Genomic DNA, 21,856 nt, shown 5'->3' on the forward strand with positions numbered 1-21,856 from the left:
ACTTAGCTCGAAGTAGTGCAACTTTTTTTTAAGTTTTTATTTCAATTCCAGTTAGTTAACATATAGTGTAATATTAGTTTCAGGTGTATAATATTGTCACTCAGCACTTCCATACAACACCCTTGCTTACCACAAGCACACTCCTTAATTCCCATCACTTATTTAACTCATACCCCCACCTCCCCTCTGGTAACCAGCAGTTTGGTTTCTACAATTAAGAGTCTGTTTCTTGGTTTGCCTCTCTCTTTCTTTCTCTCCCCCCACCCCCTGCTCTGTTTATGTGTTTTGTTTTCTAAATTCCACATATGAGTGAAATCATATGGTATTTGTCTTTCACTGACTGACTTATTTCACTGAACATCATACTTCCTAGCTCCATTCATGTCATTGCAAATAGTAAGATTTCATTTCTTTTTTGTGGCTGAGTAATATTCCATTCTTTTTTATATTTTTTTTTCTCAGATCTAGGATTAGGATTAGGGTTAGGGTTATGGCCAGGGTGAGAGTATTCAAGTAGCATTACTTTAATAATAGCAAGAAAGTAAGAAAGAGCTATAAATGATATATTTGTATCAAAGGAAGTCCAGTTGAAATGATAACAGGTAATGTGTATGAAAACTATGTAACCATGTGGATGGACCAAGTGTTGAAGAAATCAAGTCATTTCATAAGGCACACTCTAGAAGAGGACCAGCAGGCAGTACCATATTCATGTTGCAAGTAGCAATTTGGGTTCAGCAAATATTATCTGTCACATAAAAGTAAGATTCATTTGAATGGTCCATATTTGTTTTGTTGGGCTTTTAAAATAATATATATTTAAAATTTGTATCATCTAATAACTATAAGCAGAAGTTTATATCTATTTTTACATTAGTACATACTGATACATATAGTACATATGGATAATAAAATAACTTATTTCAATCATGGTAAGTTCTCTTTTTTCCTTTATTAATTTTAACATTAAATTATTCTGCTAATTCATACATTACTTAAATTTGAGAACGGACTTACTTTTTGTATTCACTGAGATATCTAACTATATCTGTTTAATGCACTCCAGTATGCCACCCATTTGTGGCCCTCACCAAGGACACATTAATTTAGAAAGAAGTACTTTTTTCTCTCACCCATTTTAGTTTACCAACCCTATCATCAAATGATACTTATTGTTGGGAACAGTTATCTATATATAACTTATACCTCCCCTGAACTCAGAGAAAGGTGTGAGAAATTGTTTGGGGATGGAATATTTTAGTTCTTCTTTACTACTGTAACAATTTACCATGAATCTAGCAGCTTTAAAACAACACAAACTTATTGTTTTACAGTTTTGGAGGTAAGAACTCCACAATGGGTTTCACTGAACTAGAATCAGGTGTCAGCAGAATTGCATTCCTTCTGGAGGATCTAGAGAATAATCCACTTTCTTCCTTCTCCTAGCTTCTAGAAATTTCCCAAATCCCTGTTTCTGGCCCCACATCACTCTGACCTCTTTTGGAGTTTTTTTCTGACTCTGACCCTCCAACTTCCCTCTTTTATCTTTAAGGACCCTTGTGATTAAAACAGGGCCCACCCAGATAATTATGGATAATCCCTCATCTCAAGATCCTTGGTTTAATCACATATGCATAGTCTCAATGTCTCTTTCATCTTGTAAAGGAGCATATTACCAGTTCCTGGGATTAGGATATGGACATTTCTCTGGTGGCATTATTCTGCATACCACAATGGGTGTCATTATGCCAAGCCAGTCCCAAGAGCAGGAAGTCTGATGGAGGACCCATGTTCTCTAGAAACAGAAGGAAAAGGGCATAGATGTAAGGTAAGAGAAAGGGGCATTTTAGGGTGAATGAAGAGAAGGTTCTTTTCCTGAGAAGGATTAAGGAGCAAATTGAAGACATAGGAGGGATGGAAAAACTTGGAAGAGCAGCTGGTGGAAAAGGCTCCAACTCAGGAAGAAAGTGACTACCTCCCCAAGGGCTTATCTGCGATGAAGGCGGTAACATGCTTAAGGTGTGGGATGTGAGGCCAATTACATCAATTACCATGTTTCTGAAGATGCCACCAAACCCAGCCCCAAGAGAGCCACCTCCACTAGTATTTCAAACTTTACAAACAAACTGAAGACATCAGAATTCAAGTAGTTCTCCCACCTCCTTTTTGTTATGCCATTGGATTCCCCCTGCCAAGATTCCTATGAGAAATCTGATGCTAATTAGACTTGCATAAGAAGGGGAAAAAAAGAAGATGAATCATGGACCACACTGGAAATAAACTAAGAAATAAGAAAATATGATCTTTGCCCAAAAGAACAGTGAAAAATTATACTTACAGAGGAGCCTATAGTGAGAGTTTTAATTTTTTAAAGGACAAAACATGGAGAGTCTGATATGATCTACCAGCTGCTTCTCTTTCCTCAGATACTTGCCCAGGAGGCAGCTACTGAAAGTTGGTGTATTTCTCTCTTGCTGTGTCATACACTGTTCCTTTCCTTCCCCACCCCCTCCCTGCTCTCCTGTTGCTTTGGTGCCTGTGAGTGTGTGTCGTTTCTCTCTCCTGTGTAAGAACACAGCTGCCTGCCGTTCTCCGGCTGGCTGTTGCAGCTTCTCTGACTAGCTTTTCGCAGCCTCCTGACTCTCCTCTTTTCGCTTAGCTCCTTGTCTTCTGGTAAGTGCGACAAACACTCCTCCAAGCCCTATAAGAAGTTGCAGGGTGCGGTTTGTGGTGTTCGAAACTTGCAACTTTGAGATTGCCCGTGAACTGTGGAAGAACTTTCCATTGTTTTATTTATAATTGAAATGTGTTACTCAGGAAGGTATGTGGGTGATAATCTGCTGGATTCCCCATACAAGTGAAAAATTCTCAAGAAGGAAAAAAAAAAGCAATAAAGTGTATTAAGAAGATAAAATTTAGAAATAATTTCTTGCTGTTAATTAATTAATATGGTAAGGAACAATTTAAAAGTAGCGGAATTCTTTGACTTTTTTTTTTCCTTTTTGTTGATTTATCTTGAGGCTACTTTTAGGAATTGAATTGTCTTGTGGTTTACAAAGATTCAGTTATTCTGTTTTAAAGTAAATGTGGGCTATGAGTTTAAAGGATATCCATGGAATTAATATTAAAAACACCATTGGCTGTGGCCTCTGAGGAATGAAGAATAAATCAAATACAACCCAACTTTTGCAGTTAAACTAGCCATACTTAAACTTCTGTGGAAAGTCAGTTTTAAATTCATTGCTTTGAAGTTGGGGTTGACTTTAGATTTTATTCCATCCTCAGAAGCCTCCCTAACACTTTAAAACCCACATATGTATTTAAGCCAGTACATGTTTACTGCTTTTAGTTTTGATTTTAAAAGGATTCTCTTCCCTTGATTTGCAAAGAAGAAGGGCTAAATGCCATGGCTCCTTTTAGAAGAGCTTAAAATAACTTCTGGCTGGACAGCAGGTGCCATGTATCTCTCTCCGATTTAGGGGAGGGTAAGTTATATATAGATGAGTGTACCCAGCAAGTAGGGGTCAGGATAAAGAAATGCCAGTGACGGAAACAATAAGGCTGTTTACTGCATCGTTTAATCATAAAGTTGGTGCATTCAAGTGGGCAAGAGAAAAAAGTACTTCCTTCAAAGTGAATGAGTACTTAAGTGGGCGGCCTAGGACTGTAGGTTGAATTTTCCGTTCTTGTTGGAGTCCAAGCACTTGACAGCCCCTGCCCTGAGAACAAAAGAGGAAGCTGTGCAGTATGGGGAACAGTATGTTTTGTTTTTCCTCTCAGGCCACTGCAACAGCAAAACCTATGCATTATGAGAACCCCATCATATTTTTATGCTGTTAATTAGCAGCATGACCATTACGCACCATTTATAAATAAAATGCACCATCACTTAAAGGCCTAGGTCAACTTTATTGCAACCCGAGAAATGGAGATAGCCAGAAATCCTGGAATTCTTTGACTCAGCTTGGACTTCAGCCCGTATTTCCAAAGAGGCCATATTATATGGATTATTTCTCAAGTTCATTCCCTCCCTATTCATTAAACATTGCTATTTCTTAAAATTACAGTTATCCTAGAGCTTCTTGACTGAGAAAAAAAAAGAGTTATAATCTTTTTCTTTTCCTAAAAGAAATTCAGTTTTTATATTGGAACAAAAAAGTATTATAGAAATTCAATAAATTATTATCTTGACCATCACCATGGTTCCAAACTAGTTTGTTGGTTAATTATTACCTTCCTCCATTCTCCATTTTATTTCAAAAATGAAGCTAGTTTGAACCTCAGAAAACATATTTTATTGATGGATAATTATGTGTTGCTCATTTGAGAAAAGGAAAATACTTGAAAAACAAGAAAGTATTTCCTGTATATAGTATAATAATTCATTTATATCAATGTACTCATATTTATCAAATCTTCACTTATGAACTAGAATAGAGTTTAGGACTGCTGTTGTTATGAGTGCTTTTAGTAAGCTCTGTGGCTCTTGTATTAAATGTTTTAACTTTGAAAAAAAATAACACCACTTTAAACATTTTAAGTATAGACATCTCTATACTTACAATGACCATAAGTCTACATAGAATAATGTAAGAGAGGGGTAACACAAGTTGGCTTAAGCAATATGATAAATATAAAATGAAAAACAATATCTTGAATTATTCCATTAATGTCAGTGAAAGGAATGTCTACTGGAATTAAAGACCAAAACCAAAAATATGCTAATAGTGTGAATTGCTTTGGAAAAATGTCTCCCACTGTTTCTACCTAACTAATTGCAACATCAAGGGTTTGTGAAAGTACATTCATTTTATGTTAGAAATTGTAATTAGTAGGTGGCCTTTTGGGAATATCCATACCTTTTACATATAACTGGGTTAACTATATAAAACTTGACTATGCTTACCACTAGATACTACTCCCAGTATGGAGGTGAATCACTCTGTACAGCTCTCAGGAGAACCCCAGTCAACACCTCCAGGGGACAGTTCATCATTACTGAGTCAAAATGGCCTGGAGAAGCAAGATGATAAGGATTCCTCAACCACACTCCAAACAACGGAGGATAAGGCAGGTGTGCAGTCTGAACAGGGAGTTCAAGATATCTCTGAGGAACTAAATCGACAACTGGAAGACATCATTAACACCTATGGGTCTGCTACTGAAAAAGAGGGTCCCGCCAAGACAAAGGAGCCACCTGAGAACATAGAACCACTGGACAATGAGGATTTGGATGGTGATGAGGTCACTGAAGAGACGGAGAGAGAACACTTGTCTTCTGGAGAACCAACCACAACCAAAGAGCCTGTCAGCAATAAAGAGCAAAAATTGGAAAAGAAAATCCTTAAAGGACTAGGCAAGTAGTTATGTTCTAATGCATGACTTTCCTTTGATGATTCCTTCATCAAGAAGGGGCACTTCCTCCAACCTTTACTAAAAGCTGCATCTCATTTTTGGATTACTGTAACAGCTTCCTGTAGGGTCTCCCTACACTTCCTTTGCTATACTTGGTGCTTAGCCGCATCCTCTCAGAGAGAAGTGAACTTTTGAACATATTACTCACCTACCCTGTTTCCCCAGTGGTTTCTCACTGTTCTTAGGACAAAGACTAAAATTCTTAACATGGTCTCTCGGGCCCTAATGGTCTAACCCAAATTAGTTTCCCTAGCTTTACCTCCCATCACTCTACACAGCATCTGCTTCCTGGACTCTCTGCCCCTATCACCACCACCACTACTACTGACTAATGGCTAATCATTCTGATCTTCTCTATCAGTGGTTTGAACATATATATCCACATATATCCTATTTTCTCTACTTAGAAATCCCTACATGTTCAGCCCTTTGGGCACTTAACTTAGCATTTAGTTCACAATTCAAGTGGCATTTTCTTAGCCCAACTCTAGATAAGGTCTTCTTGTTTTCCATTTCTGTTGTATCTTGTATCTTTCCTTCTGAGAATTTAGCAGTATATGAGAATGTTACTTTTTGTGATATTTGCTTAATGCATGTCTTCCCTTTCCCTAGCTGGTTTTAGCTCAAGAACAGGGACTGTGTGTGTATTCAGACATCACTGGATGCCTAGTGTTTAAGATAGTGGATGACACATGCCAGGTGATCAATAAATATTTGTTATAAGGATGAACGAACAAGTAAATGAAAGGGAAATTGCTTAAAACAAAGCTAGTGGAATCTGGATTTAAACAAAATATAAATACAGAGATTGTTTATATGTAAAATGATTATTAGATTGCTGAGTTGTATGTTCTATTACTATATAAAATATTTTTATTTCACAAAACTCTTCAAAAGGTATCAATTATAGAATGTCAAAAATTGCACAAAATATTTTTATTCTCATTAGTTTATTGATTCAGCAAATATGTATTAATACCTCATCTTTATGAGGTACTGTACTAAGTAAACAAAGATGAATAAGTCATCAAGACCCTTTGGTTAAGGAGCTCTAAGCATGGAGAGAAAAACCTTGTTTTTCTAATTGTAATTGTAATCTAGTATGTTTTATAGGATACTGCTAAGAACAGGCATGGGAAAATTTTAGGTGACCATGTGGAATTTTACACCAAAAATGGCTGTGAAAGAAAGATTGAGTTAATTTATTTGCTAGGTTGAAAGCATGTTACTGTACATAGGAGAACCCCTCTGCCTGTCTTCCTTGGTGAATTTCACTGTGACACTCTGTACAAATACCACTTTCTATATGGTACATTCCCAGACATGCTCAGTAAGAATTAGCATCACCTTTCTTACTTCTCCATTAAATTTTCTGCATCAATCATTTGTTTATATACCTGCCTCCCAAGGGAGGTAGAAAATCTATCAGGGGCAGCTATAATGTCTTACTCATTTCTTGAAGATAGTGTGGCAAAGTGAAATGTCATGGGCACTGGAGTCAGAACTGGGTTTAGATTCTAATAACCAGGTATCTATAAATCCCCAAAATATGTCTGCTGGCGTGGGATATCACTACCTTACTTAAAACCCATTGTGGGCATAGTTTTCAAGAAGGGCTAAAAGACACATTTAAATAGGACATTTGACTCACCCAACATAAAGAATAAAATAACCCAAATAATACTTTAAAAATAACTACCAAGTTGCAAAGTGCAAAACTGGAATCACTCAAGGGTTCTGGATATTTGGGAAAGAGAATAAAGTTGCTCTATGTTCAAAAGCTGTTTTTCCTTATCTCGCAAGGCATTTCAGAAACGTCCCTTTGTATTAGCCATCATTAAACTTCCCATAAGACAGTACAAAATCCGGGCGCCTGGGTGGCTCAGTGGGTTGGGGCCTCTGCCTTCGGCTCAGGTCATGATCCCAGAGTCCTGGGATCGAGCCCCACATCAGGCTCTCTGCTCAGCGGTAAGCCTGCTTCCTCCTCTCTCTCTCTGCCTATTTGTGATCTCTGTCTGTCAATTAAATAAATTTTAAAAAAAAATTTTAAAAAGGACAGTACAAAATCACATCATGGAGAGTTATGATTTCAAGTGTTCTTAATGGAAAATTCTTTTTGCTTTATCACTTTATAATTATTTCTACAGAGGAATATGTATGTGTTGTATTGAGGGGATATGAAAAAAAGTAGGGGTAAAATTAAAGATGACCAACTGCGGTTTCTTCTCTGTCTTCCATGAGTTATTTCAAAATCTATAGTGATGATCCAATTACCCAATTATCAAAAGAACTGTAGAGAAAGAAAACATTCCACAACTCTAATTCCACCACTCTCTCCAAGTTACCAGATTTCAACTGAATGTTTGATCAGAACCAATGTTTGTGAAGCCAGTGCCCACTTGTGTCCACCCTAACTACATGTGTCTCTGAACACCATTGGAATATTCTTCTAGGCACTGTAACATTTCAGCTACATTATGGCTTAAACATTTTTAGGCTGATCGAAATATATAACCACCATTTTAAACATGATTTCAGCTACCTATAAGTAAGTAGCTTTAACGGACTTCCATACCAGTAGTTTTCAAACTTAACTGTGCGTTAGAACCAAATACAGAATTTATGAATAATGCTGTTCCTGAGCACAGAAATTCAGAATTGGGAGGATTTGAGTGGAACCAAAGCACCAGGGGCAATTTTGATATAGACTGCAGAAACAATGATTCTTCTGTTTCAGAAAGTTCTTCTTCCACCCTTTTGAAGAAAATGTGAAGTGCTGACGGTGGTCTTCTTTAGAATCTATTTGTACCTTTTATAGAATTTTAGTAAATCATTTTACCAGCACCTGAAAATATATCCTTAGATTTTGCTTAGCTACTTGATCAAAGATGAGTCTTCCATTATTTCATGTTTATCTGATAATATCTGCTTTATTGGTATTTTTGAGATGATGAAATATTCTGGCTCTCTAACCCAAAATTCTCCATAGTACATACTTTGGCATATTTAAGATTTCAGAAAAAGTTAAAGATTACTTACTGCTACAATTCTTTGACTTTTTCTATATACAATGAAAATCTCCACTATAGATGGGCATAGTTTACAATATTTTCTGGACTAATTGGACCAAAGAGACCCTTCTTTCACAGAACACCTTTGATTATTTGGGAAATGTCTCTACAACCCAAGTACCCAGGACTTGTTTTTCCCTGAGAGATTTCATATGCTCCCCACAATCAACACACTGTACACCAAAGCAGTTAGAGGAATGTTTTTAAATCTCTATAGTGGATAGAGCCACTTTCCCCTTGGCATCTGAACTGAAAGAGACAAAAACAGAGACACATCTTAAGTAACTGACACGTCTTAAGTATCTCCCTCACCTCTCCCACCCCAACCTCCAGACTCACAGATTCTTATTAATCACTTCTCTGCCAACAGTACGTGAGCCGCACAAGCACCACATAGTAATAAGCACAGAACAAGGATAAAATATAAAATACTTTCTGATATTCCGGTTGATAACCGATTGAATAGGAAATCAGAGGTTTGAAGCATAAGCCTGGGAAGAAAACAAAGCTGATCCACAGGTCCAGTCTGAGTTCAGAATACATCTAGTCAACCCACTAATTTTATAGACAGGGAAATTGAAGCTTAGAGAGTTTAAGAGTCTACAAAAAAAAGGTTACTCAACTAGTTGATGTGATTGTGAGATGAGTCATAAAGGAAGCAAGGGGGCATAACTGAAGTCACTAATATTGCAGGACTGAAGATACATACAAACTAATTGGTATGTTGGTTAAGGAGCATTTACCATAGCTCAGTTAATGGTTTTGCCTTCAGTTACAGATGACTTTCAGTTGTACCTACTGAGGAGCTTGACTAAGATGGTGGATTCCAAAATGTCTTTAGAAAGCCATTTGCTTACTCTTCCTTAGAAGGGGTACTTTCCCAGATGATTTGTTTCTTCCATTTTTAGCTTGATTTCTAGTTTCACTGCGAAAGGGGAATAAACTCTTGCCTTAATACAGCTGCTAAACTTTTGGAAGAGATAGTAGGAGACCAGAAGAATTCAGGGAAAAGAGGAATCAACAGAGATGGCAAGGTTCATGAGTAGATTCACAGGGAAGTTAGATTTTAGACCAGGTCCTAAACAGAGAGAGAGATTTAAAGAAATAGGTCAGTTGGGACAGAAGAATATAACTTGAGCAAAGTAATTAGCACTTTCTTCTGATCAGAATTAGGAATAGATGTATTCATTTCTTACTGTTCTTCCTGGTATTTTTCTTTTTCATTATAAAGTTTTGTTTTATTTTGTTTTCCCTGGAATAATCTCTTCATTTTTAGACTCTTAAAGGTTTTTTTTCCTTTTAAGAAAGTTTTCTTTATAGTTAGAGTCAAGAAATAATAATTCAAACATATCAACTGACCTAATAAGAAGTCCAGGTCCACTCCCCAACTGGGTGAGAGGGAAAAGTTCCAAGTACATAAAAAAAAAAACAAAAAACAAGGTGACTAAAACACAAAAGATATAAAATGTTGGCCAAATAAAAACAGTGTAACTAGAAAATACAGAGTAGGCAGTATTTTCAAAACTGATAAGCCATTAAAACCAAGCAAAACAAACAAAAACCAGACTATGAGAAGTAAAAATGAGGGATAAGAGAATCCTGATAAGTTTTAGAAGTCTGTTGTTTTTTTCCCCAAAATATTTTGGAAAGACAAATATACCATCCAAACATTGTTAATTTTATTGTCGTCTAAATCAAGCTAAAAATGGTTAAATTTATTCCAGTCATGGAATCAACAAATCTTAAATGCTAAACTCAGAACCCATTTAGTCAACTTAATAATTTTATAGAGAGGAAAATTTAGGCCTAGAGAGTTGAAGAGTCTATAAAAAGGGTTACTGTGTCAACTAGTCAGTGACACAGTCTGTTCTAGAACCCAGGGTCTAGTCCTTATCCTTAGTCCAGTGTGAATTTAAATACACTGTCCTTATAATCAACATACACAAATCTTATTTCTCTCAAAAGATATCTATAGATACTCATAAATTATTTGTAACAGAGTCACTATTTTTAAATTGTGTTAGAAAACATAATTAACATTGAAATTTGAATCTGGGTCTAACATTTGAAACAGAATATTCACGATCTTTTCTAGCTTTAAGATTCTGCCATAACACATAGAAAGCAGGGAGGGAGAAGAGAGACACACTTGTGTGTCCAAGACCAAATTTTAGCCCCAAATTTCTAGAAGATAATTTTGGTAGAGAAAAGTCAGGGTTTAAACACTTATCAAATCTGCATAAACTTATCACTACGCCAAAAGTTTAAGAAACATTCCCATCCTCATTTATATAGCTGACTTCATTATCTCAATTTAAGTGTTTTAATTTCTTTGATATAAAAATCTTTCCTTTGTAGTATAATACTCCCTCGGCCTACAACTGTGCCTTTGGTCATAGCCATGTGTGACACAGCCGTTCTTGTTGCACATGTGGCCCTACCCCCTTGTAGACTTACTACTCAACTGAGTGTTTTGTGGAGGGAGGGCCGTATGCCCTTCGTGTGCCTTCACCATTTTCAATGGGGACTTCAGGTCTGTCCCTCACGTTTTTTATGACTAATCTCACAATCACACTGCTTTGGAAGGACACACTGGGGGAAAGACAAGTCACTCGTTCCTAATAAAATGTCTCTGACAAAAAGTCAGTTTGTCTCTCGTGTCTGACACTATCACCAAATGACCTCATTTCTGTGGAAATGTAATTACAGCCTCTAATAGAAGATGAGCAATCCCTTTCCTAGTTCTCTTCTCCATGATAATACCACACAGCATTCTAGTCTGGCAAACCAATGAAAGCCTAAAAATTAAGCTCCCTGAAGTCACAAATTTATTCATTCTGTGCATGCCTATCTCCAAGTTCCTGGATATTTGTGTAGTTTTTGTTGAAGGGCAAAATCATTTTTGAAGGATAAATTGATGCTTCTGAATGTTGACCTTTTAGGCAAAATAACAGGATGTGAGAGCAGAAAGATCTCCATGAGGGTGCCCAAAACAAAACCCTCTTCTCATGGTTAAAGAAAATAAAAAGTTAAGATACTTGGTGTAGAGAGAAAAAGAGACTTATTGTACTCACTCAAATGTTTCTATCTCCCTCAAATGAGACACATAATGGTTTTATGTGACCATAACCACACTGAGAGGTTTCCTAAGCATATATTCAATGGCAGAGGTGAGAGTAAGATCTGTCATTCACAAAGTCAATCACAGAGTTGTCTTCAGGACAGTGTTTATTTAATTCACCTGCTACTAATGTGCACATATTGGCTTTGCTTTGTTCCACTATTACCAACATTTACTGAGAACTTGCCATGGACCAAACGTGATCTTGGTTCTGGGCCAAATCTGATCCACAGCAATCTCTTTCCTCTAATAGATGGCACTCACTCAGGACAACAGTCTTCATGGGGCCCTTTTCCCAGACTGAAGACAATGGGGAAGGGATGTCCCGACCAATGCACATCTCTCCTGGTTGCTTAAGAACTAACTCTGAGCACAGGCACAGGGGAGATGGGGCAGCAGTGATGACCAGTTTAAACTTGGCTCGATATGTCACAGGCCTGTAATTGGAAAGCTGGTGGGATGCCTCTCACACCCACCTTCTCCCCGTCTTAGGCCATGTCTCTAATCTGAACTGACTCACTGGGCAGAGATGGACAAAACCAGCTGTTAGCAATGAGGTCATGTTTTTTAAGAAAAAGTTTCCTTTTATTTCTCTGAGTTTCCTGGCATCCGAATTCCACATGGGAATGAAGTGATTTAGAGCAAGTAGACAAACCTAGGATTCCAGCCTTGACTCTGCCAGTGTTAATTATGTAACTTTGGACTTCGCTGGGCCTTGGATGTTTAATCTATAAAATTAACCATTTGTCTGAATCTTCTTTAAAGTCCTTCTAGACCTAAAATTCTTTGATGCCATTAGAGTTAGCAGATATAGCAAATAAAAATACAGTATGCCAAGAAGAATTTGAACTTCAGTAAACAATGCAAAAATTTTTTAGTATAATCATGTCTCATGTCCTGTATTTCATCTGGCAAGCTTAGTTTCATGCCTCTCCAGGATAAAAGCAAATACTCTAGCAAAAGGGAAATGCCTGTTCTTAGGGAAAGGTTGTCAAAGTTGTTAATATTCTCACATAGATTTACATCAGGAAACATGGCCTCTACTGTGTGGATTGACCTTCCTATTCTAAGTAGACAGACTGGCTGTCACTCTGTTCCACCTTGATCAGACAATTTGGAAAAGACAGCATCAGGGGTACATGCAGGCCCCAGGGTCCCTCTCCTCCCTTCCAACACTCAGCCCAATGGCTACTTTAAAACAAGATTTCCAGACCCACAGAAAGGCAAATGGGGAGGCTGAGCTGAAGAAGACAAAGGGAAGAACAATGAGGAAAGAGAAGAATCTGAGATTCACCATCAAATAATCACGAACAGATGAGTCTTAAAATGTAGCATAAACTCCAAGTGGGATCAGAAAAGGAGACTGTCAACAAAGATTAAGCCTGGGTGGGAGGAAGGAAGGGCCAGGAAGGCTGAACCCATTATCACAAGAGACCCAAAAAGGCCTGTGGATAAGGCCCTCCAAGTTTTAACTTGGTTTTCCTTCTATGTTGATTTAATTCTCTGCTACGTAGGAAATATGAGTGGAACATTCTCATCCAAACCTCACAGAATGCATTCACACAGAAAAACAAGACAACTGGTTACCCCCCAAAAGAGAGAAAAAAAGTACTGAAAGCAAAAAACAAAACCCAAAAATGGCAGACGAAACTGTCCAGACTCTGTGCTTTGGACTGGAAGTCTAGAACCGCACGCATCAATGCGGGCAGTTCGGTGGGCATCAGAAGTTTTGATTGGCTGCTCTGCCTCTTTTTTTTTAAATTAACCAATGAGGGAAAACAGGTGACTTATACAAAGTCAGCATTTTTTATTCTTTTGAATATTTTCAAAACGTTTTTCTAAATGTCTTGATGGGTTTTGTTTTCTTTAAAGGCAAAGAAGCCAATGTGTTGATGCAAAATCTGAACAAGCTGCAAACACCTGAAGAAAAATTGGATTTTTTATTCAAGAAGTATGCTGAATTGGTAAGATGAGCTCTTTGTGTCAAAGAGGTTCAGGCCCTGGTTGGAGCTGAGAAAAGGCCATTCATTTTTCGGGGACCTCATTAGAGACATAGCTGGTTACCTCACACAAGCCAAAGCGAGAATCCATAAAAGCAGAATTTAAAAAAAAGAGAGAGAGAAAAACTGAGGAAAAACAGCACAACCAAGAAAGAGGATAGCGCTGGAGTCTATTGGAGTCTAGCCTTCAATTATATGTATAATTTGGGGAACAGAAGAGAGAATTAGAGATCATTGAAAATTGCAGATATTTTAAAGTTCTTTTAGGGTTTGTAAGAACACAGAAATATACTCTACCTAAAGGCAAACTTTCATTCAGTTCTTGTGCCTAGGTATTTTGAGGAGCCCCCTCAGGAAGGCAGAGGGATGAGTTTTTCCTACCCTCAGCTTGTGACCCCTTTTCATTTGAGCTTGAAAACTCTATTCATTCAGTCAGTCAGTCATTCAACCATTCATATTTCCTCTTTGATCTACATTCTTCTCCCCACCCCACTGTAGCAGTGTTTGATGTGGGTTGCTTTATGCCTAGTTCTAGGTCCTCCCCAGGCAGGGTCCCTCTGAATAAGGCCATTGGGAGGCAGGGAAGCCGCTCAGAGACATCAGAGAATCCGTGAAGGGCACTGCCTCCCCACCAGTACTCTTCCAATGGGTCAGTTTGGAAAAAGAGGAGGGTTCAGTGAAACCAACCTCTCTGTGAGAGGAGTGCCATTTGAGGTCTGGGCACTACTCCCCAAGGTGTGCGACCCTCCACAGGGATGTGACATCCTCTCACATGACGCTATCCAGTGTGCTCCTCCTTCCCATTGGCTTCCTTTTTTTGTTTTAAGATTTTATTTATTTATTTGTCAGAGAGAGAGAGAGAGAGCACAAGCAGGGGAAGGGGCAGAGGGAGAAGCAGGCTACCCAAAGAGCAGGGAACCCAAGGCAGGGCTCGATGCCAGCATGCTGGGATCATGATCTGAGTCAAAGGCAGACACTTAACAGACTGAGCCACCCAGGCATCCCTCTGGTTGCCTTTAAAAAAATATTTTCTTTATTTAATAAAAAAGGTATTTTCTTTCTTTAAAAAAATATTTTCACTCACTTATGTCTTTTGGACAAGCAGTGACAGGAGAATGACACTACGTCCACAGAGCAAAACACTTCCTCCAAGCGGCAGGCTGAAGGCAGATCTACCTTGCAGCTAATGAAGTTTGGTTCAGAGCCTCTCACGAGCATGGGCCCCTCTGAGGCTCTGGATGCAATTCTCTTTTCTTAATTTTGAGGGTTGTTTCTGTGTGCTTTGTTTTTAAAAGAAAGCCTCCAAAACTGAATGAACTTCAGGCACACAACCCCCTCATCTTAACCCTATTGATGGACTGGAGTTTAACAAGTGACTTGTTTTCTTTCTTTTTCTAACTCCCGTCCTGCGGTTATGTTCCTCCCTTTCTTCTGTCACCTTGCCTCATCTTCTTGGGCTGAACAGTCCTGCAATAAGCCCATAGGGACTCCGAAACCCTGAGTCAGTGGCTGGTTGTTTAACTATGCCAACAATTTTTAATTATTTTTTAATCATGTAAACCCCATATCATGATGATATGAGAAAAGCTGCAGACACAAGCAAATATATCACTAATCCCATAACCTAAAACACAAACTTTATCTGTCTTCATTCCCAGTTCTGCTATAGAAGAAGATATAATTTTTATAACAATTACTATTATAAGGTTGATACATGATTTGGTATCCAGTTTTGATGACTTATACAATGGACAATCTCCCATGCAGTTTAGAGTCTTTATAATTATATTTTGTAATAGTTGTGTCATTCTCCATGGAGTGGCCATTATCTCCTGGTTCTCTGATTTGGGGACACTGGATTCCTTCTACTGTTTACTTTACCAAATACTGCTGCACTACACATCGTCATGCATTAGATCTGTTCCTTCTCCTTCGTTTTATGATCCATGATCCCAATCCAGAATTGGGATTACTGAATCAAACTACATGAATGCCTTTTGGTTTTTCAGGTGTTTTTTAAATGGTCATAGTAGTTTCCAAAAGAATGGCAAAAATTTATAAAATGAGTATCAAGTGTTTCAATTTGTTTTTATCACAGCTTGTTTAACATTAGCTATTAACCATCCATGAGCAGTTTCAATGCCATACAATAAGTTTGGTTTCAAAAATATTTTTCCCCAAAATAAGGCCCCCTTTCTGGGTCCATCCTTGATCTCTTTGGTACTTTCCCATATCGTTTTCCCTTTGCTCCTCTGATTTACCTCCTTTTACCAAAGCCATTCATATTTCTAGTGCCATGCTCCATACTTGACTAGACTGGGCAGCGTTCCAGCCATATGGGAAGCTGTGGGAGGGGCTGCAGCCCTCAGCAGCACATCAGAGAAGCATCACTTGTCCTGTCTGCCTGAGATTCTCTTCCTGAGCCACAGCTGTTCACCCTAGGAACTTCCTCTACCTACTCACCTTCCCAGTCAGGAGTCACCCGATGAAGGTGATCTTTCCAGAGAGCCTGCTCAACTCAAGTCTCACTTACTGTACAATGGCATTTATATCATGTCCTATAATAAACTTTAAAATCCAAAAGGTCATTCTAGAAAAAATGAATAGGAGAAAATTGGCCAAAAACCCATTAAATTTCCTTTTCAGAAAGGAAAAATTGTGAATAATTTCAATCTTTTACTTGGAGACAAAAACCCATTTCATTGCTCACTGATTTGGATATTAATATAAAATGTGTCTGACATGTAAGTGTTAACATAGAATAAATCATCAAATTCAAAGCTGTGAATCAAACTACCACTCTAGCTCACTCACCTTTCCAGATTCTGAATCCTATAATATCACCTACTATTGTTTTCATTAACAAATAAGGATACATTTATTTAAAAAGATACCACATGGTATCTGGAAGAAGTACTTTTTCTAAGTGTCCTCAGTTTTAATGTAGTTACAACAAATCACTAATACTATTCTGATTTAATAATTGGCATTAATTTATTTTTAACTTAATAAAAAAGGGAGAGCAAGAAAAATAGCAGATAAAAATCTAATATGCCTGTCACAATAGTATAGAAGCACTGTGATGTCTAATTGCATCATTAAATCACTAAGCCAGGAAGAAATCTGACTGAAGTTGATTTGGTTGCCATATGTTCATTTTCATTCATTAAGAAACCATATATGGGGGCACCTGGGTGGCTCAATGGATTAAAGCCTCTGCCTTTGGCTCGGGTCGGGATTCCAGGGTCCTGGGATCAAGTCCTACATGGGGCTCTCTGCTCAGTGGGGAGCCTGCTTCCACCTCTCTCTCTCTCTGCCTCTCTGCCTACTTGTGATCTCCAACTGTCATATAAATAAATAAAATCTTAAAAAAAAACCATATATGTATTCACAAGTCTGAAGTATTTGAATAAAATTAGCCACAGGCTTTAAAAAATTGTCAGAAAGTTAAGGGTTTTTATTTAGAGCATTCAAGAGAGACCTAGCTAAATGTCAAAGGTATATAATTTTGCAATAAAACTAGAACATTACCTGGTTGATAAGCAAGTGCAGTCATCTCTTCCAACTTACGAAACCCACGTAGGGTATCCTCCTCCTGGTGCTCAGGTAAATCCATATGGGGCAGTGCTCCCCCACCAGGTGCAGTAGTCGATGTCTGTCTGGAGATGTTATGAATGCTACGATTGTAGGGGGTGATACTGGCATCCAGTAGGCTGGGGACAAGGATGTGGCTAAAGAGCCTGCAATGCCCAAGATAGCCCCCCACAACAAGAAATTACGTGGCCCAAAGTCTAAATCAATATGTAAATTTCAGAATATGTAACAATATGTAAATTTCAGAAAGAGATAATAGGTCATTCAAAATCCAGATATACTCTCTCTCTAAAAAAATTTTTTAGGGGTACCTGGGTGGCTCAGTGGGTTAAAGCCTCTGCCTTCGGCTCAGGTCTTGATCCCGGGGTCTTGGGATCAAGCCCCGCATCGGGCTTTATATTCCACAGGGAGCTTGCTTCCTCCTCTCACTCTCTGCCTGCCTTTCTGCCTACTTGTGATCTCTGTCTGTCAAATAAATAAATCAAATCTTTAAAAAAATAAAATAAAATAAAAAATAAAAAAAATTTAAAAATAAAAAAAATTTAATTAAAAATATTGAAATACAAAAGAGGGGAGGCACCTGGGTGACTCAGTGGGTCAAGCATCCAACTCTTGATTTTTGCTCAGGTCATGATCTCAGGGTCATGAGATGGAACTGTGCCTGGAGCTCTGTGCCCAGTAGGGAGTCTGCCTGAAATTCTCTCTCTCCCTCTTCCTCTGCCTGTTCCCCCAAATTTTCTCTCTAAAAAAAAAAAAAAAAAGAAAGAAAGAAAGAGAAAGAAAAGAAAAGGAAAAAAATCCAAATATAAGCACAAATATAACTATGGTCCAAAATGAAAAAACTCATCCGTCCTATTAACAGGAGGTTAGCACAAGAAGCATATAATAAAATACCAATGATTGTCCAATTGAATCTCAAGAAGGAAATCAATTTCAATCAATGTTTATAGCAATATGGGTTCAATTTTTCCTGATGCTATTCTCACTAATAAATAAAAATTGCCCATAAATGTGATGCTAGAATACCATGTATGAATATCCCCAGCTTACTCCAGCAATGATCACTGTGTGGCAGGAGGAAGGGAGAAAGATATAAGATGTGAATTGAAGAGAATGTGACAGTCTTGTTTGGCTAGTTCAAAAAGAACAAATACTTTTTGAAGACATGGAAACGAGGCATACATGAGTGTTCATATCATGTGTGTCATCGCTTGCATCAGGCTCTTGAGGGCACAAGGAACACCTGGGGTCCAAAAGCCCCAACAGTCTCTCAAGGCTTTTCCTCCCCTTGAGCCAATAAGGTCATAATCAGGACAAACACCCTCCTGGATTAAGCATCATTCGGGCACTCAGGGAACTGAGTCCAGCAAAGCAAAGGCTCTGGACGAAGAGCCATCTTTGCAGACAGCCTCACTGACTGTCCACCTGAGATCAACATGCCTGGAGTGTGCTGTCTCGGGTGGATTGATTGATTGATCCCCAAACTCCCCTTACTGGAACTAGAATTCCATTCAACATTGCCAAATTCAGCAAACGAAAATACAGGACACCCAGTTACATTTGCGTTTCAGATAAATAATTTTTTTTTTCACTAAAAGTGTCCAATGCGATATTTTTTATATGCTTTTACTAAAATTTAATTTCTTAATTATTTGAAATTCAAATGTAACTGGATGTCGCACATTTTATCTTGCAACTCTATCCCAGAAGTACAGCACCCCAAGATGGAACATCCCATGGCACGCGGGCTTCATTTTCCATGTCAATCCTAATACTTTGTGGTAGCTGCTGGAGGAGTGTGAGAAGAGACCCCAGCTAAGGTTGACAAAAGCACGCATGTCATGATGTGTTGGCCATAAGCATGGAGGGTGGAGGTAGGGTGGTCGGAGGGCAGGGCATGTTAAGGATACTTGCCATTCATGCTGTTGAACTGTGCAGCTTCTACTTCTGAAGTTGAGGGGAAATTGCCGATGCTGGGTAGTTGAGAGGTCTTTTCTCTTCTCCCCCTGTTTCACAAACCACAGACTTCATCTTCCATTTTACCAGGAAGCTGTTTTGTGCTTTCTTATTAAAAAAAAAAATTGCTCTAAGTTTGTTTTGAGAAAGAATTGTGAGACCAAATATACACCAAGCAGACACACTGTGGACCACTGCACCAAGACAAGACATTATCATGAATTCTGAGAGCCTACAGATTCCAAGATGTGCCCTTCCCTATTGACCAGTGGCACTGGAGAGACTCAAGAGAAAGGAAATGATTTCTGAAGAGCAAAAAGAAGATCAGAGTAAGAAGGGATTGTTATAATGATAAGGGAAAAGCTATAAAAGATATGTTCTAAAAGCTGTATCTACAAGTATCGCAAAGTCCCATTTATGAGATTTATTTGACTGCAGAGGGTTGGCCATGATAACAACAACAAAAAAAATGTTTCCAACGACCACAGAGTGGTCTTTAGGTATTTCCTCTTTTGCTGCTTTTCTGTCAACTCAAAAGCGATTCCTGCCATTTTCTTTCATGTTTGCACCCCTTGTGTCTAGCTGGACGAACACCGCACTGAGCAAAAGAAGTTAAAGCTCTTACAAAAGAAACAGGTACAAATCCAAAAGGAAAAGGACCAGTTACAAAGCGAGCATAGCAGAGCTGTCCTCGCAAGGAGCAAACTGGAGAGTCTATGCCGGGAGTTGCAGAGACACAACAAGACACTGAAGGTATGTATCACCACCGCTCTGAAAAACACACTTTTTGGCATGCTGCATAGACACAGGCTTCTCCCACTCATGGAAAGAGCATGAGTTTCTGACTTATAATAAGTTATTTTAACTCCCCAAGGCTATTTTCTCATCCTTAAAATGGGGATTATATTATATTACTGTGTGGTCAGGGAAAAATTAAATGAGGTCATATACATAGGGTGCTGACCCAGAGCAGGCTCCCAATAAAATGTGTGCCATCCCCCTTACTTTTTTATTACTTCAAGTTTGTTTTATTATTTAAGGTAAGACTCAGCTCTACTGTTTAAAATACAAATTTATAAAAATACAACAGTTTTTGTATTATAATGAAATCTGCAGGACACGAGAAAAATTGACATAAAGCTAACTGACATTAAACAGCAAGATTGAGAGCCAAAAAGTCAAAAGTCAGCTGAAAAAGAAGCTACTTGGAAAACCACTGAAGCTCTTCAGACTTAATTATTCAATCTAAAGATAATGGACTGATCACTTCATTCAGTCTGCATGGATTTCATTAATTACAGCATAAGACTGTAGCAGTGTGCCTAATTTGATTACATATAGACACTAGCTCCATTCAATGAAGCAAGAATCAGGGCTCTCCAAGATAATACTACAGGCATCCACAATCCCCTTTCCAGTTGAAGATCTTAAATGTTTTGACAAACAATAATTAATTAGACACCAACATTTCCATGAGATAGTTATTATTACATGCATTTAGAAGGCGATCCTTTAAGAAGCAAGAGATTAAGATCACTGCTGAGTCTGCACAACAGGGTTGGGAAAAAAACTAGAAGAGAATCATGGCTCTTCATATTCCAGATCGGTTTCTGATATCTGGGAAATGGAAGGCCAGCCTGGTAAACTATAACCCTTAGATCATAAGTTGTAGGAGAAGGGCATCTGGCGTCTATTCAGTCATTGCTCTGGGGGCAGTCAGAAATGCAGGTTAAATGGGGGCCTGGGGATGAGAGCATTATTCTGTACTTGAGATACATATTCAAGTAAATAGCACTGTGTGTTTACATAAGTAGTGTTATATTGTAAGGAGATAAAAATTAAATCAGATAAGAGTAGAAAGGTTATCAACAAGGATATTTGAAGAATGGGATAGGATGCCTAGGTGGATCCATTGGTTAACTCTTGACTTTGACTCAGGTGGTGAGTTCAGGGTCATGAGATCCAGCCCGATGTTGGGCTACAGGCTGGGCGGGGAGCCTACTTAAGATTTTCTCTCTCCTGCTGCCCCTCCCCCTTCTAAAAGTAATTAAATAATTACTTAATTAAAAGATGGGATCATGTGGCTTGGGCTCTTTGAGTAGCATTCAAAGACAGAATGATGGAAGTTAAGGAGACCCGATACATATAGCCACACACCCTCACTAATGGCCTCCAGTTACTGGCAATGAAATTAAGTATCATTATTACACTAGAACATGTGCTAAGTGCCTTACCTATGTTGTTTTATTTGATCTTCACAACAACCTTGCAAGGGTTAATATTAATAGCTCCATCTTGTTGCTGAATAAACTGAGACTTGGCAATCTAAATCAGTTGTCCCAAGGTCATGCATATATTAAGTATCAAAATCAGGCTTCAGATTCAAAATATTTTCCGAGTTCCCTCCTCAGTTTTTCTTTGACCCATGGATTATTTAGAAGTGTTGCTTAATTTTTATGGCCCATGATATATGATCTCTCAATGAACATACTATACACACTTGGAAAGAAGGTATGTTCTTCAAATGTCAGGTATAATTTTGCAAAAGCAACAATTAGCCTTAGATCATTTAGGTTTTTACTGAATTTTTGTCCAGTTGTTCTATCAATTACTAAGAAAATCTCCTAATATAATTAAAATCTCCTAGTATAATTGGGAAACTGTCTACTTCTCCTTTTAATTATGTAACTGTTTGCTTC

The 21,856-nt window shown here is 38.2% G+C and overlaps 1 protein-coding gene across 1 annotated transcript in view; it reads left to right on the plus strand.

Moving 5' to 3' along the window:
* Positions 1–2,606: 2,606 nt before the first annotated feature.
* The window catches only part of TXLNB (taxilin beta), a 65,074-nt gene continuing 45,824 nt past the window's right edge, over positions 2,607–21,856 (plus strand). Inside the window, exons 1-4 of the mRNA XM_044236641.1 lie at positions 2,607–2,673; positions 4,913–5,356; positions 13,480–13,571; positions 19,740–19,910. Coding sequence (XP_044092576.1) covers positions 4,927–5,356; positions 13,480–13,571; positions 19,740–19,910 — 693 coding nt within the window. The 5' untranslated portion in view covers positions 2,607–2,673; positions 4,913–4,926. The remainder of the gene's footprint in view (positions 2,674–4,912; positions 5,357–13,479; positions 13,572–19,739; positions 19,911–21,856) is intronic.

This window comes from Neovison vison, chromosome 1 (assembly GCF_020171115.1).
Source record: "Neovison vison isolate M4711 chromosome 1, ASM_NN_V1, whole genome shotgun sequence".
Taxonomy (NCBI): domain Eukaryota; kingdom Metazoa; phylum Chordata; class Mammalia; order Carnivora; family Mustelidae; genus Neogale; species Neogale vison.